General features: G+C 60.9%; 1 protein-coding gene across 1 annotated transcript in view; it reads left to right on the forward strand.

Moving 5' to 3' along the window:
* JAKMIP3 (Janus kinase and microtubule interacting protein 3) overlaps positions 1-13475 on the forward strand; it is a 45015-nt gene that overhangs the window by 14388 nt on the left and 17152 nt on the right. The window contains exons 4-8 of the mRNA XM_023538042.1: positions 3407-3904; positions 9724-9939; positions 11293-11412; positions 11941-12087; positions 12767-12898. Of these exons, the coding sequence (XP_023393810.1) occupies positions 3407-3904; positions 9724-9939; positions 11293-11412; positions 11941-12087; positions 12767-12898 (1113 nt within the window). The remainder of the gene's footprint in view (positions 1-3406; positions 3905-9723; positions 9940-11292; positions 11413-11940; positions 12088-12766; positions 12899-13475) is intronic.

Raw genomic sequence — 13475 nt, forward strand, 5'->3', positions numbered from 1 at the left:
GCCGCTCCAGATTCTCCGTGTCCCGACCGCAGCGGCATCATACACGCCCGTCCCGCCACCGCCCAGGGGGCGCATGCCGGCCCCTCGCCTGTCACAGCCCACGTCTTGGCCTGGCGGAGCCCCCAGCCCTCCTGGCACCAGGCAAGGGCCCTGGGACTGGTGTCTGAGGTCCTGGGTCTTGTTATTTATATAATGCATATTTCTTTATCTTTCGAAGAGATGATATAACCTGTTGTTACAGAATTCAAACGGAGCATGAGAACGGCCCATGTCAGTGAGCCCATGCCCGGGTCCCCCCTAGAGGGGGCGTGTGACAGTCGCTACAGGGCAATGCGTGTGTCCCTCTCACTAAGGCGTAGATGACCGCGTGCCACGCGTCCGGTCTCCGCACCCCCAGAGCACCCTCCTGCACGGGGCGCGGGAGCTCACGCAGCGACCTTCATCCGCCCGGGGCCCCAGCGCACCCGGCCTGTCAGTGGCCCCGGGCTGTTTTCGATTTGGGCTGAAACAGTAGCCAAGCAATGTCTGCCTGCCTTGGACCACACGTGCCCAGACGCCTGTAGGAGAAAGTCTTGCACCTGCATTTGCTGGGTTAGACAGAGGGTGTGCATTTACAGTGTGACAGAGGCTGCACCGTGGCCCGTTGGGACCACGAGGGCCCTCCAGCAAGGCGGACCGGAGGGGAGCTCCAGGAATCAGGTCGCAGGGCGCCCTCACTGGGCCCAGCCGGCTGGCAGACGCTCTGCTCTGCACCCACATCGACGCTCCTTACAGACGTCCTGCCTCAGCAAAGGGCGCTGACGTCCTTCGACCTCTGCTGGCGGTCCTCCACGGCCAAGGGCCCTTGTGCTGCAGTCCCCAGGCTTTGCTGCGCATCAGTTTTCTGTGACCCATGTTGAAAGTACGAGGCCCCCAGCCTCACCTTCGACCTGCAGAATCAGACAGAGGGGCTCCGGGCTACTCAGGGGCTGGCGGTGTTGGGCGTCGCTGAGAGTCACCCTCCCCATAGGCTCAGCAGCCGGGTCCCATCGCCCTCCCTCCTCTGCCCACCCTTCCGGCCTGGGGTTGAGCTGGTGTTGGGGGAGGGGGAGCTCCTGCATTAAAGGGACTTGCAGGTGGTGTGGGGCAGTGATTCCTGTCTCCCCAACCTCCGGGTCCGGGGGCGGGACAAGCGGGGTACAGGTAGACCAGAGCCAGGAGGGCCCCTGCCACTGGGAACTGGGGGCATCTCCGTGCCTCCCCCCCCATGCCCACCTCACAGCTCCCACTGGTGCCTCCAAGCCAGGCCTGCAGCTTCCCAGCCAAGCTCCGCTGAAAATATTTTGGGTTTTAAGAAGTGTGAGTGTGAGCGCACGCGTGCAGACGTTCCTCCTCCACTCCCACGCCCTGCTCCACACCCACCCGTGACACGCACGACGCCGTTTTCCTTTCTCTGCTGATCACCACCCAAGAAGCTTTCGTGAAGCTGAACGTAGGTTGTCTGTTAGAGGGACGAGCTTGCTGCAGACCCGGATGTGGGCAGCAGTGCTGGCCCCGCCACGTCCAGCCACGACCTGCTACTGTGTCCCCACAGTGGGCAGTCGTGGTCCCCCCAGACACGTTCGGAAATGGCATTGGCGGACCCTCCACATCACTGAGAAACGCCATCAGAAGCCTTGCTCTTTTGATGTCTTGAACTCAGTGTAATCTGGAAAAAGGAGGTGCATCTCACACGGGAGGCGGGTAACACCCGCCGGCCCCAGGCCTCAGCGGCGGTCCAGTTCTCCGGCCAGAATTGCGAACAGCTGGACCGTGTACATTTGGAGGGCCGTCAGGGCCTGGAAGGCTCTACAAGAGAAGCGTGGCTGCTAGAATGTCTCCAGGCATTACGGGGTGCAGGCTGCCCTACGGGAAGTCTCGAGTGAACTCCGTGGACAATAGGACTGCCGGTGGGGGTGCACCAGCCAAGTGAGCTGGCGTCACAGTCACCGTCTGTCTTAATGGGAAGAACAGTGGATGAAGCTGGCCCGCCCCCGCCCCCGCCCCCACCCCGCCCCACCTGGGGAACTCGCTCTGGCTGGCGGGGGGGGGCTGCACAGTCATGGAAGAGAAATAAGGCACCTTTGGGGGTGATAACGGCTGCAAAGTAAGTGACACAAAGTAATGGGGCCAGTGGGGTGACAGGGCTGGGACAGGAGCTCAGAGGAGTCGGCAGAGGCCCCCGGCCGGGACTGCAGGAGGGCACCTGGGCAGGGGAGGGACAGGAGACGCCGGCACAGCCAGGCGGGGGTCCAGGGGTCGGAGCTGGAGCCATGGGGAAAGAACACAGGTGCCAAGCAGAGCAAGTGAGGGCGGACCCCACCCCCTAGTATCCCCCTGGTGGCTCGAGGTCATGTGACCGGTGCCTCTTCCTGGCTCTCCTGTGCGGGGTGGGTGGCGGGGTGGGAGGCGGTGCTGGCTTAGAGCAGGGGAGCAGGAGATACACAGACTTGGGGTGCACCCTGGAGGTGGGGTGGGAGGGATTGGCTGGTTTGGGGGGGACATGAGGGAAGGACAGGGCAGAAGACAATTCCCCCCCCAAAGAGGTGCGAGGGACTGAGGATGGAGGCCTGCTGGGGGCAGAGAAGTGTCCGTGTGGACACATTGTCAGGTGTCTGCCAGGTGACTGCCTTTCTCAGGGTCCTGGCAGGAAGCAGCTGGTGCCTGGAGAGAGGCGGCGAGGGCTTTGGCTCTCGTGCCCACAGTGGTTTCCCCAGGTCATCTGCCCCCACGCACACCCAGGAGGGTGGGGAGCCCAGCCCCCCATCCCGCACCTACGTTCCCAGAACCGTTTGTGCCAGAGGGTGGGTGGTGAGACATTTAGCCAAGGTCGCAGCTTCTATATGAAAATAACACATTCAGTAAAAAGTCTGAGTGTTTCAAAAAGTCTAAGCCTAAAACGTCACCCAGAGAGACGGCGCAGCTGCCTCGCTTGTTGTCCGCGTTTGCCAGGAACGTCGCGTAAGGCAAGCGCGATACCGCGTTATCTGGGCAGAGGGCAGGAGCCCCGCTGCTCCCCACGGGCTGTCCCCAGGAGGCGTCCCACCTGCTGTCCTCCGCAGGTTCGTTTGAGAGGGAACAGTTTTGCCTCCTGTGCTCGGCCTGCCCCTCGCAGAGCAGCAGAGCGGGTTTCGTGGCCCCCGGGGGTCTAGGTCACTTCCCAGGCTCGAGGTCACCGCAGCTGCCCGTGGGCGGGGATTCGCGCCCTCCGCCATGACGCGGGGGGCCGTTTCCAATCACATTTTGAGGAGGTATGCCCAACGGAAGCTAAGCTAGCACCCACGTTTACACACAAAACAGAAACGACGCGTCCCCACACCCGTGTCCAGGCCTCGGCTAGCGCAGAGGCGGCTCTCCAGCCACCCGCGGCCTCGCTCTTGTCTTCCAGGTGAGCAAGGTGGAGAGGGAGAAGAACCAGGAGCTGAAGCAGGTGCGCGAGCACGAGCAGCACAAGAACGCGGTCCTGCTCACCGAGCTCAAGACGAAGCTGCACGACGAGAAGATGAAGGAGCTGCAGGCCGTGCGCGAGACGCTGCTGCGGCAGCACGAGGCCGAGCTGCTGCGCGTCATCAAGATCAAGGACAACGAGAACCAGCGGCTGCAGGCGCTGCTGCACGCCCTGCGCGACAGCGGCCCCGACAAGGTCAAGACCGTGCTGCTGTCCGAGGCGAAGGAGGAGGCCAAGAAGGGGTTCGAGGTGGAGAAGATCAAAATGCAGCAGGAGATCTCCGAGCTCAAGGGGGCCAAGAGGCAGGTGGAGGAGGCGCTGACCATGGTCATCCAGGCCGACAAGATCAAGGCGGCCGAGATCAGGAGCGTGTACCACCTGCACCAGGAGGAGATCACGCGCATCAAGAAGGAGTGCGAGCGCGAGATCCGCAGGCTGGTACGCGGCGCGGGCGGGCGGCGGGGCCCTGGGGCGGCACCCTTGGGGGGCTCCTCGCACGGCCCCCTCCCACCAGCGCCGTGGGTCCCAGGCTGCAGGCCGGAGGGCGTGGCCGGACGGCCAGCGGCAGGCAAGCTCCGCCCTCCACCCGGCCGGGCTTCCGGTTCCGGTTGGGCTGAAGCGGACGTTGGCAAGTCAGCAGTTCCGGTCCCCCCAAAGCGGTTAGGAAGGCACCACCACTTTACAGTCCCAGGTGGCGCTGGAAGTCAAGCAGGGCCAGTGCTTTGATGGCAGAGCGACTTACTCCGCACTGGCGGGCCCTGCAGAGTCTGTCCAGCTCATTGGGTCCAGACGGGTGAGACCAGAAGGCCCGCGGGGTGGCGGCCACGGCCCGAGGCCGCCCCGACGTCCCCTGCTAAGCGCACTATCCGAGGCAGCTTCGCTCTGAGGCGGGACCCTGCCAGGTGGCCGTCTGCAGCCTCGCCTGTGCGCCCTTGGTCCCCGGGACCGGTGTCCCCGCAGCCCCCTGGGTCGGGGTTCTCAGCGCTGAGGAGCAGGGGTGCTCAGGGGTCGTCAGGGGTTGCGCCTGATCTCATCCCTTGCAGCTTGGACGTCCTCCAGAATTTGGGGAAACCAAGGTCCGCCTTTTGCAGATGACAGGACTTTGCATGTAGAGAACCCCAAGAAACTCCCCAAAATAACTACTAAATGAGCCCTGCAAAGTTTCAGGACACGAGATCTAGATGCAAAAAATCAGTTATATTTTTATATCCTAGCAACAATCCAAGATTAAAATTTTAAAAATGCCGCTCATAATGGCATAAAAAGTAATTAAATATTTAGGAATAAGTTTAACGAGAGATATGCGGGACTGGGATTCTGAAAACTACCGAACACGCCTGAGGGAAACTAAAGGTGAGCCAAATAAATGCAGAGAGCTTCCGCGCCCCGACCGGAAACAGCGCTTTCGGGAGCACTTCCGGTGTCAGGGTCAGGCTCAGACGCCTGTCGCAGCCCCAGCAGGCTCTCCCGCCGGGCGGGCAAGCTGAGTCCGACACTGACGAGGGATGCAGGCACCTTCCTACTCCGGCTTGTCTTCTTGTGTCCTCTGTGGAGTCACTTTGTGACCTAAAGCTTTACCTTCTTGATTAGACCGATTCGTTGATCTTTTCCTGTAGGGCTGGTGCTTATTGTGTCTGTTGAAGAAATCCTTTTATTCTAGAGCCATAAGCTTTATTTTTCAAAAACTTTATAGTGTTGTCTTTCACGTGTAGGTCTTTGCCCCACCTGGAGTGTGTGCGTGTGTGTGTGTGTGTGTGTGTGTGCACCTGGAGTGTGTGCGTGTGTGTGTGTGTGTGTACGCGCGTGCGCATTGTTTTTATAGAATTTTAAAATTCTATAAAACCAATTCTATAAAACATAACCAAGTTATGTTTTTTCCATGTGGATGCACGATTGTCCCAGCAGCCCTTGCTAAAACGACCATCTTCCCTCTCAACCCACGTGACGCCTCCTCCGCATACTGAGTGTCACGTGAGCGGCCTTTCCCATTCGTTCCTTTCCCATTGTCCCCTTCAAGCCCATTTTGTTAATTATTCTGCTTTGTGGTCAGTCGTCCTCCCACTTTGTTGTTCTTCAAGACTACCTTGACCCTCGTGGCCCGCTGGGGTTCCCTGTAAACCTCAGAATCAGTTTTCCTAGATGGAAAACTGTTGGCATTTTTAGTAGGATTATAACTAAACAAAGGAGAAATTTCAACGGAGGGTATTACCGTGATTCTCATACAAGTATACAAGGAACACATGTCGAAATTTTTATTTCACTCATTAGTTAATGAGGGAACAAGTGAAATGTTGCAACCAATTTAAATGAGGGTTTGACCTAAAGAGATTTGTGCTGCGTGCCTGGCAAAAACCATTCGCAGTGCGGGGAGGAGGAGCCACCTGTGGCCGAGGACAAGCATGTTTGCGTTGCTAAGATTTCATCCAGGGACACGGCTGCCTCCACGGCCCCATCACCCCATCGCCGTGGGACCAGCCCGCCCTCAGGGCTCCGGCATGCTCGAAAAGGAGCCAGGAATTGCCTGCCTCTGCTCTTGCTTGTCACGGTCCCCCACGACTTCTCCCCACATAGTCCAGTCAGTCTGAGGGCTCTGCTTTACCATTTGGATGCTCTGCCCTCCCCCACAGCAACCCGGGAGGAGCGGGGCCCCCAGGGGTATTTCTGGCCAAGTTTTCACCCAGTGTGAAGGGGAAGGAGTGGGTGTGCTCTGCGTCCCCCCGGCCCTGATGTCCGCTGAGCTCGGGCAGGTCCCCGCCGGGCTACATCTGCCTGGCAATGGCTCTGAGGACGGGGCTGTGACGCGGGCGGGGGCCACATCCAGCGCCGTGTTATCAGTGAATCTGAGGGCGCTCTTTGTCGTGCACACCGCCACTGCACACTCGGTGCATCTGCTAAAAGCCAGGCGCAGACTTATTAAAATTCTATAAAACCAAGGAAGTGCAGGCAAAACCAATTTCCGCTTTCTCATAAAACTCTGTGAGGTATATTATCCCCTCTTCACCCAGTTGCCTAGGCAGCTGGGTTCCATCCCCCCCCCACCCCCGTACATGGCGTACATGTCGCTGTAAAGTGAGATCCAGGCCTGGGGGCGGGGCTGGGCGGGGGGCATGGCCGGCCCTGCTTTTTCCGCGTCCTGTGTTCGGGCACCGGTGCGAGGCCCTCACTCTGGTGGAGTCTTGCAGAGAGTCTGGGTGTGAGTCTGTCTTCAGAAACAGACGTTATTATGTGCAGAGGTGGCTTTGTCAAAACCCCGGGCCTGCGGCTCCCAGGCAGTCCTTCCGTTTCGCTGAAGGCCACGGCGAGTGCCAGCCGCCCGGCCCGTGGCCAGCGCCGCCACACCCTCTGCTTGCTTAGCTGCTGGAGCTGGTGCGTGCGCACCTGCCCGGCACAGGCGAGGGAAGGTCTCGCGGTGAGGCTCCGCCCCCCGGTGCCACCTGCCCTCTGGCCCCCGGGCGGGAGCTGCCGTAACTGCAGCAGGGGCCAGCTGGGGTTGGTGACCGCACATGTGGCAGGGGCGTCGGCGCTGCGGGCTGCGGCTAGAGCGTGCCAGAGGCCAGCGTGCTTCTCCATCAGCTGGGTGCGTGCGGGCGCCGCTTCCCAGGCTCCGCCCCGAGGCTCCGGTTCCGAGAGTCTGCGCTGAGCATGCTCTGTGCTGGGGGCGAGTCGTGGCGTGTGCAGGGCATCTTCTCCCCTCCCGGGGTCGCCCTCCACACACCCCTCCCCAGGGACCCCCAGCCCGAGCGCTTCCCTCCCTTTCCATGCACCATCTGCCATGGGAGTGAGGGGGTGGGTGGGGGCGAGGGGTCACAGGGCAGCTTCTGTGGACGCTCGGGCTCCAGTGCAGACTCGGGTCTCACTCCCGGGCCGTGGAGGCCCTGGAGGTGTTTAGACCAGGGAGCAGTGAGATCAGATGCCCGTTTCAAAGACACACCATGGACATATCTCTGAAAAGGGGGGCACCTCCTCCTGGAGAAGGGCCTCGGGCAGGTCCTCGGGCCGTGCTCCAGAAGGTGGTGCTCCAGAAGGAGGCGCTGCCATCGCAGGAGGGGACAGCTGCGTGGTGTTACTGCCCTGAGACCTCCCCCGGGGCAGGATGTGGAGGTGGGGGACAGCCATATCGCTGATCCTGGCCCTGAGCAGGCCCTGGCCGCTCTGTGTCTGTGTTCCAGTTTTTAACAAGAAAGTTAAACAAGGGGGAAAAATTAAAATAGAAAATGCTTATAGAATAAGGTTAGAAAGAAAATATTTTTATGCAGCTGAACAATGTGTTTTTAAGCTATTATTATAAGAGTTGAAAGTTAAAAAATTAAGTGTATACAGCAAGCTAAGGTTAATTTATTATTAAATCAAGAAAACAAATTTTAATAGACTGAGTGTGGCCCAAGTGCGCCATGTCATAAAGTCCCCAGCAGCGCAAGAACATGTCCCAGACCCCCTCTGCGTTTGGAAGTGTCTGGTGCACAGGTACTCAGCACCGGGTCACAGCTGCCCACAGCGCCCAGCACAGGGACAGGCGTGCAGGCTGGTGTCGCGCGGACAACGGGCTGTGCCCTCCGCCCGGCGCGCAGCAGGCCGGCCGTGCGCATTAGTGCGCGGACCTCCGTGGTGTTCGCACGACGACGCACTCAGAACGGGTCCCTCAGTAGTGACACGAGACGGTGACGGGATTAGGACGTGCAGGACCGTGCTCCTGGCTGAGAACTCTCGGTCGAGACGCCGCACGTGAGAGATTCGGCGTACAGGGACTGTCACTGGGAGACCTGTCGCTGGCCTCAAAGGGAGTTTTCAGTCCTTAAGAACCAAGCCCTGTGCCTCCGCGACGGCCTTCCTCCCCCTCCCTCGTGGGCGGATCGCAACCCCCTCGCGGCCTAACTTGGCTGCGTTAGGTGACTTCTCAGGGAGGCTGGCTTCTGGCGCAACCCATGGGCTTCCGTAGCCAATTTAACTGGGGTGTGCGCGTTGTGACTGGTTTCCTCGGATTCTGATGGAAGAAAAACGATGCTTTGGAAGTGTGTGCGTGAGAGTAAATGCTAAGCCACAGAATGCAGCCGCTTATTAATCTGATTTTATTGTCAATGGCCTCTTTTCTTCCTTTCACTAATTGGCTGTGTTGCCTCTTTCTGCGTTTCTGTTCCAGCAAATGGGAATTTAGCAATTAAGGGTTTCCTTTATTCTGCTCAGCGCACCGCTCGCCCCTGAACTCTGAGGTCTGGGCTAATTAGACATCTCCTGTCTTTGTTTCGAAGCCGACTTCGGCAGATGGCTGATCTATTAGCTTATTTGAACTTTAAACAGCAGTCGAAGCAGCAGGACACTCTGTCCTCCTCCGTGGTGGGGAAACGCGGTTTAAACCGAGCCCTCCTGCAAGTCAAGTGCGTGTGTAGGAACGCCCACGCGCCCGGCCGGCTGTCTGAGGAGTGGGCAGCGGCGGGTCGGTTTCGCCCTCCCCTCCAGGACCAGGCCCGCCTGTGGCCCAGGAGGCACTTGTGGCCGCTGGGAGGCAGGTGGCTCCTCTAGGTGTTAGCAGGTTGAACGCTGGAGGCTGCAATTAAGAGAGAGCAGCAAGGCCTGCGGCCCGCGCAGCCGCCAGCCCTGCGGGTGTGGGGCCTGGGGGGGAGGGGCCAGGGCCAGCACTCCTGGCTCCCCAACTGGGGCTGCCTGTCATGCCCCCACGCCCTCAGCTCATGCTGGAGGCCAAATGAATAAGAAACGCAGCGTTGTCTGCGGACAGTGGGACAGCAGCCCCCCTTCTCCTGCATGGACTCGGGGCCCTGGAGCGCGGGCGGCTCGCCCTGCCCCGCCCCCCGCCCGGGGAGAGCAGCATAAGCTCTCAGGCTGAGGCTTCCTCTTCTCCCCGTTCGCAGCCCGCCAGTTTTAAGACGGACTTGCTCACTGCACCCTCCTCTTGATATGGGACAGGGAACTCGGGGGGCTCTGCCCTGCCCAGTGCCTGGCAGGAGCTGGAGGTGGACTCTGCCAGACAGGGTCCCTCCCGTTTGCCTAGGAGGCCCCGCAGGGCGCCCAGGAGACGCGGCCCTGCCAGACCCCAGGGAGGCTGGGAAGGGCTGCGTGGGGCCCAGGAGCCAGCGCCTGCGGCCGGCCAGGCGGGGCCCGCTCTTTGCGCAGGTCCTGGCCTGAGATACTGCAGGCCGCAGCCTGGGGACCCACCCTCATGCGTGCGCACGCCGCCCGTCTCCATGGTAACTGCCGATCTGCACCCTGCCTGCGTGTGTGATGGTGTTCTCTTCTCCTTGTAGATGGAGGAGATGAAATTTAAGGACAGAGCAGTCTTCGTGCTGGAGAGAGAGTTAGGGGTGCAAGCCGGGCACGCTCAGAGGCTGCAGCTCCAAAAGGAGGCTCTAGACGAGCAGCTGTCCCAGGTCAAAGAGGCTGACCGGCACCTGGGCAGCCCCAGACGGGAGCTTCCTTATGCCAGCGGTGCAGGAGACGCCTCCGACCACCCGGGAAGCCCCGTAAGCACTGCCCCGCCCGCTGGCCCCGAGCTGCGGGCAGACGCCGCACACGGCTGTCCCCAGAGCCCAGAGCCACACCCACAGCCAGAGAGCCCTCCACCCTGGGGGTGCCCACCCTGCCTGCAGCCCCGCGCCCAGGCCCTGGACCCCTGGCTTGGCTGAGAGGGCCACACACTGGGTCCTCCTTCCTTCCTCGCTAACGTGGCACTGCCTCCTCTTGGTCCCCTGCCATGGACCGCCCCGAGGCGCTGGGCTTCCAGCTGGAACCCACCTGAGCTGCCAGGTCCCTGGTACTGGCTGGTACTGGCTCCTGCCTCGGTTTGTGGGAAACTGGGCTGCGCCCTCTGCTGGGAAGGCTGGCTCCCTGCCGGCCTCGTGCAGCCTCTACCCCAGCCTTGGTTTCTGCCACCCCCACCCCTGACCCTCCTGCCTGCTTTCCATGTGACCATGACACTTTCCTGCTCCTCCTGGGCCCACCAGGACGGCCCGGCCGTGACCCTGCTTGTCTCATTGCTGCTTCTCATTCAGAGCCCTCTGGAGTGGTCCTGGGAAATTGGGGGGGGGGGGGATCTAAACGCCACGGACCCTCCGTGCAGTCCTTCTGGGCCGGCTCCCTTGCCTCTCCTGCACCTGCTGAGTGAGGAACCGTTCCTCAGCCCTTCCGGACACGCGTTCGTTGCTTTAGGACAAAGCGCGTGTGAGCTGAGCCAGCCCGAGAACAGTGACGTTTCAATAAGAGAAACTGATGTTTTATGCGTTTCCTGTAAATGGCTGACTGAATTAGAACCAGCTCCTGCCCAGGCACCGCAGAGAGTATGCTACCTACCCCCAGAGAGAACCGCAGATGGGGGTAAAGCTCCGCCACTGGTTTTTGAGGGAAGTTCTAGGGACCTTTCAGAAACGTGATCCAGGGGCGCACACTTCTTGGGGAAGCAGCTTTTGACAGTCACAGTTGAATAGGTTTCCTGGGGTCACGTTGTAGCACCAGGACATGACCCCACCTGCAGCGCGGGCCAGCCCTCCCTGCAAGACGCCGCTGCAGTGGCCGAGCAAAGCACGGGGCCGGCTCCGACGTTTTCCGGGGCCCCCCTCTTGGGGTACCCGCATTTGCATGCCCGCGCCCTCCACATTCGCATTCGCCCAGACATTTCCGCTCCCGTGTTCTGTCCCCATCGTGCAGTTTGCTGTGCCACGGAGGCCCAGCCCCTGGGGGGGTCCCACTGCCCACCGCCCACCCGGAGTCCCGGGCCGTCATGGCGAAGACGAGCTTCGGTTTCTGTGGTGTGTTGGGATTTGCAGAGTTTTCTGTGTCTGTTGCAACGAACAGTTATTTGCAGTTGATTCTTGTTTTAGGAACAGCAGTTGGATGAAAAGGATGCTCGGCGCTTCCAACTTAAAATTGCAGAGCTGAGCGCGATCATTCGGAAGCTGGAGGACCGGAACGCACTGCTGTCGGAAGAGAGGAACGAGCTGGTGAGGGCGGCGGGCGGGCGGCGGGGCTGCGGCTCTGCCGGGTCCTATGGGCTTGTGGCTGCCGAGTCCGGGGGGCTGAGCCACCCATGTCCAACATCCCCCGTGGAGGGAGGAATGATGGTGACAAGGGCGGGGTTCGCATCTAGGCCTCTCGGCTGTTTCCAATAAAACTTTATTCACAAAACCAGGTCGGGGTCAAACGTGGGCATCAGGCGCTGGTTGGCTCTTCCCTGCTCCTTGGCACTGGGTGGCGGTGTCCTTGGCTCTGCACATTACCTGGGCTATGTGAAGACCTCGCCCTTTGGTGGCACCATCCCAGTTGGTCCTCACAGCCCCTGAAATTTCCGAGTGGCTTGTGTCCCCCGGAAGAAAGCTTTTCTAAGAGCCCGTGGGGGTCCTAGCCGGGCGAGTTCACCGCAGCTCTTACTGGCCCCATCTGTGGCCCAAGCTCGTTCTGCTCAGTTTGCTAACTCTGCACAACTCTCTGTCACAACTAGAAAAGCCACACTCTGTAATTGTGTCTTTCAGCTAAAGCGTTTAAGAGAAGCCGAAAGTCAGTACAAGCCATTGCTGGATAAAAATAAACGCCTCACTCGGAAAAACGAGGATCTGTCCCATACATTACGTCGAATGGAAAACAAGTTAAAATTTGTCACCCAGGAAAACCTGGAAATGGTAAGGGGCCCTCCACTTCTCATGCACGAGGCTGACAAGGTCCAGCCAGACCTTTGGCCAGGCCTCGGGTCTCACCTGCGTCTGTGGGGACAGGAACTGCCCTCAGGCCGGCTCCCTGGGAGAGAGGGCCTCAGACAAGGGAATGGGTGCTCCCGGAGTGTGGAAGCCAAGTGGAACAGGGGGGCCGCGGAGGCCGTCACCTGCTCCGCCCTCCGGGCCACCTTCCAACTCTGTCCCCGCAGACAGATGGCCAGGGCCTGGGGCCCCACGTGGAGGGAAGGAGCAAGCAGGCGGGCCCCGGCCAGGGCGGCGAGCTTCCACTCCTGCCCTCAGCCGTGGGCAGTGATTTGCTGGTGTCTTCTACGTTCTCTCTGGCCTTGGGCCCTGGAGGCCGTGAGAGTTTAGCCGAGGACTAACGCGGCAGATGTGGGGGCCGCAGGAGGGCGCGGGGCGGCCCTGCCCTGCTTCCAGGGTCTGCCAAGACCTAGCCTCAGCTTCCCGGGCTCTGCAGCCAAGCTGCTCCGAGGCCTGAGCAGACGCCCCCGCGCCCCACGGCCAAGGGGGAGCAGGGGCAGGGCTGCGTGGGCACCTGCAGGCCGAGCAGGAGCCCCCGGCTTCCCAGTCACCTGGTCGGACCACCCACTCCGGCTGTCACGATGCGGCCTGCTTGGTTTTGCAGAGACAAAGAGCTGAGATCATAAGGAGACCCAGCTCCTTAAACGACCTGGATCAAAGTCAAGATGAACGAGAAGCAGACTTCTTGAAACTTCAAATTCTGGAGCAGCAGAACCTCATAGATGAGCTCTCCAAGGTGACCGGGCTCAGGAGTCAGGGTCCAGCTCCTGTCCCCTCCCAGCTCTGCTGCCCCCAGGGGTTGTCTGTCTCCCTGGCCCCTCCCTGGAGCCCACCTTGGGTCCCTGAGCCTCGTCACTGGAGCTGGCCCTCCCTGAAACGGTTCCTCCCCCCACCTCGGCCCACGTTTCGGGGGCTGCAGCTGCACTGCTGTTGGGTTCTGGGCCATCGTGACCACAGCTGGGGGCTTAAAACGGCAGCAACTTCTCCCCTCCCGGCTCTGCAAGCCAGATCTGAGACCGGGGTGCTGCCGGGGCCGCCCCCTCCTGGAGCTCGGGGGCAGCACCTGTTCCCACAGCCACCGGGAAGCTTCTGGTGGCCTTGGGCCACGTCACTCCGGCCGCCGCCTGTCTTCATGGGCCCTTCTGTCTGTGCCTCGCCCCTTCCGTCCCCCGCCCTCCCCTGTCCCCTCCCCGCCCTGCCTCCTCTCCAGGACACTCACCACCCCCTAATCCGGGACGGTCTCATCTTAAATCCCTGAGTCGATCCTGGCTGCAGAGGCCCTGTTTCTGAGGTGCCAGCCTCAGGCCCTGGGC

The sequence above is a fragment of the Pteropus vampyrus genome, unplaced genomic scaffold, assembly GCF_000151845.1.
Source record: "Pteropus vampyrus isolate Shadow unplaced genomic scaffold, Pvam_2.0 Scaffold211, whole genome shotgun sequence".
NCBI classification, from domain to species: Eukaryota; Metazoa; Chordata; class Mammalia; order Chiroptera; family Pteropodidae; genus Pteropus; species Pteropus vampyrus.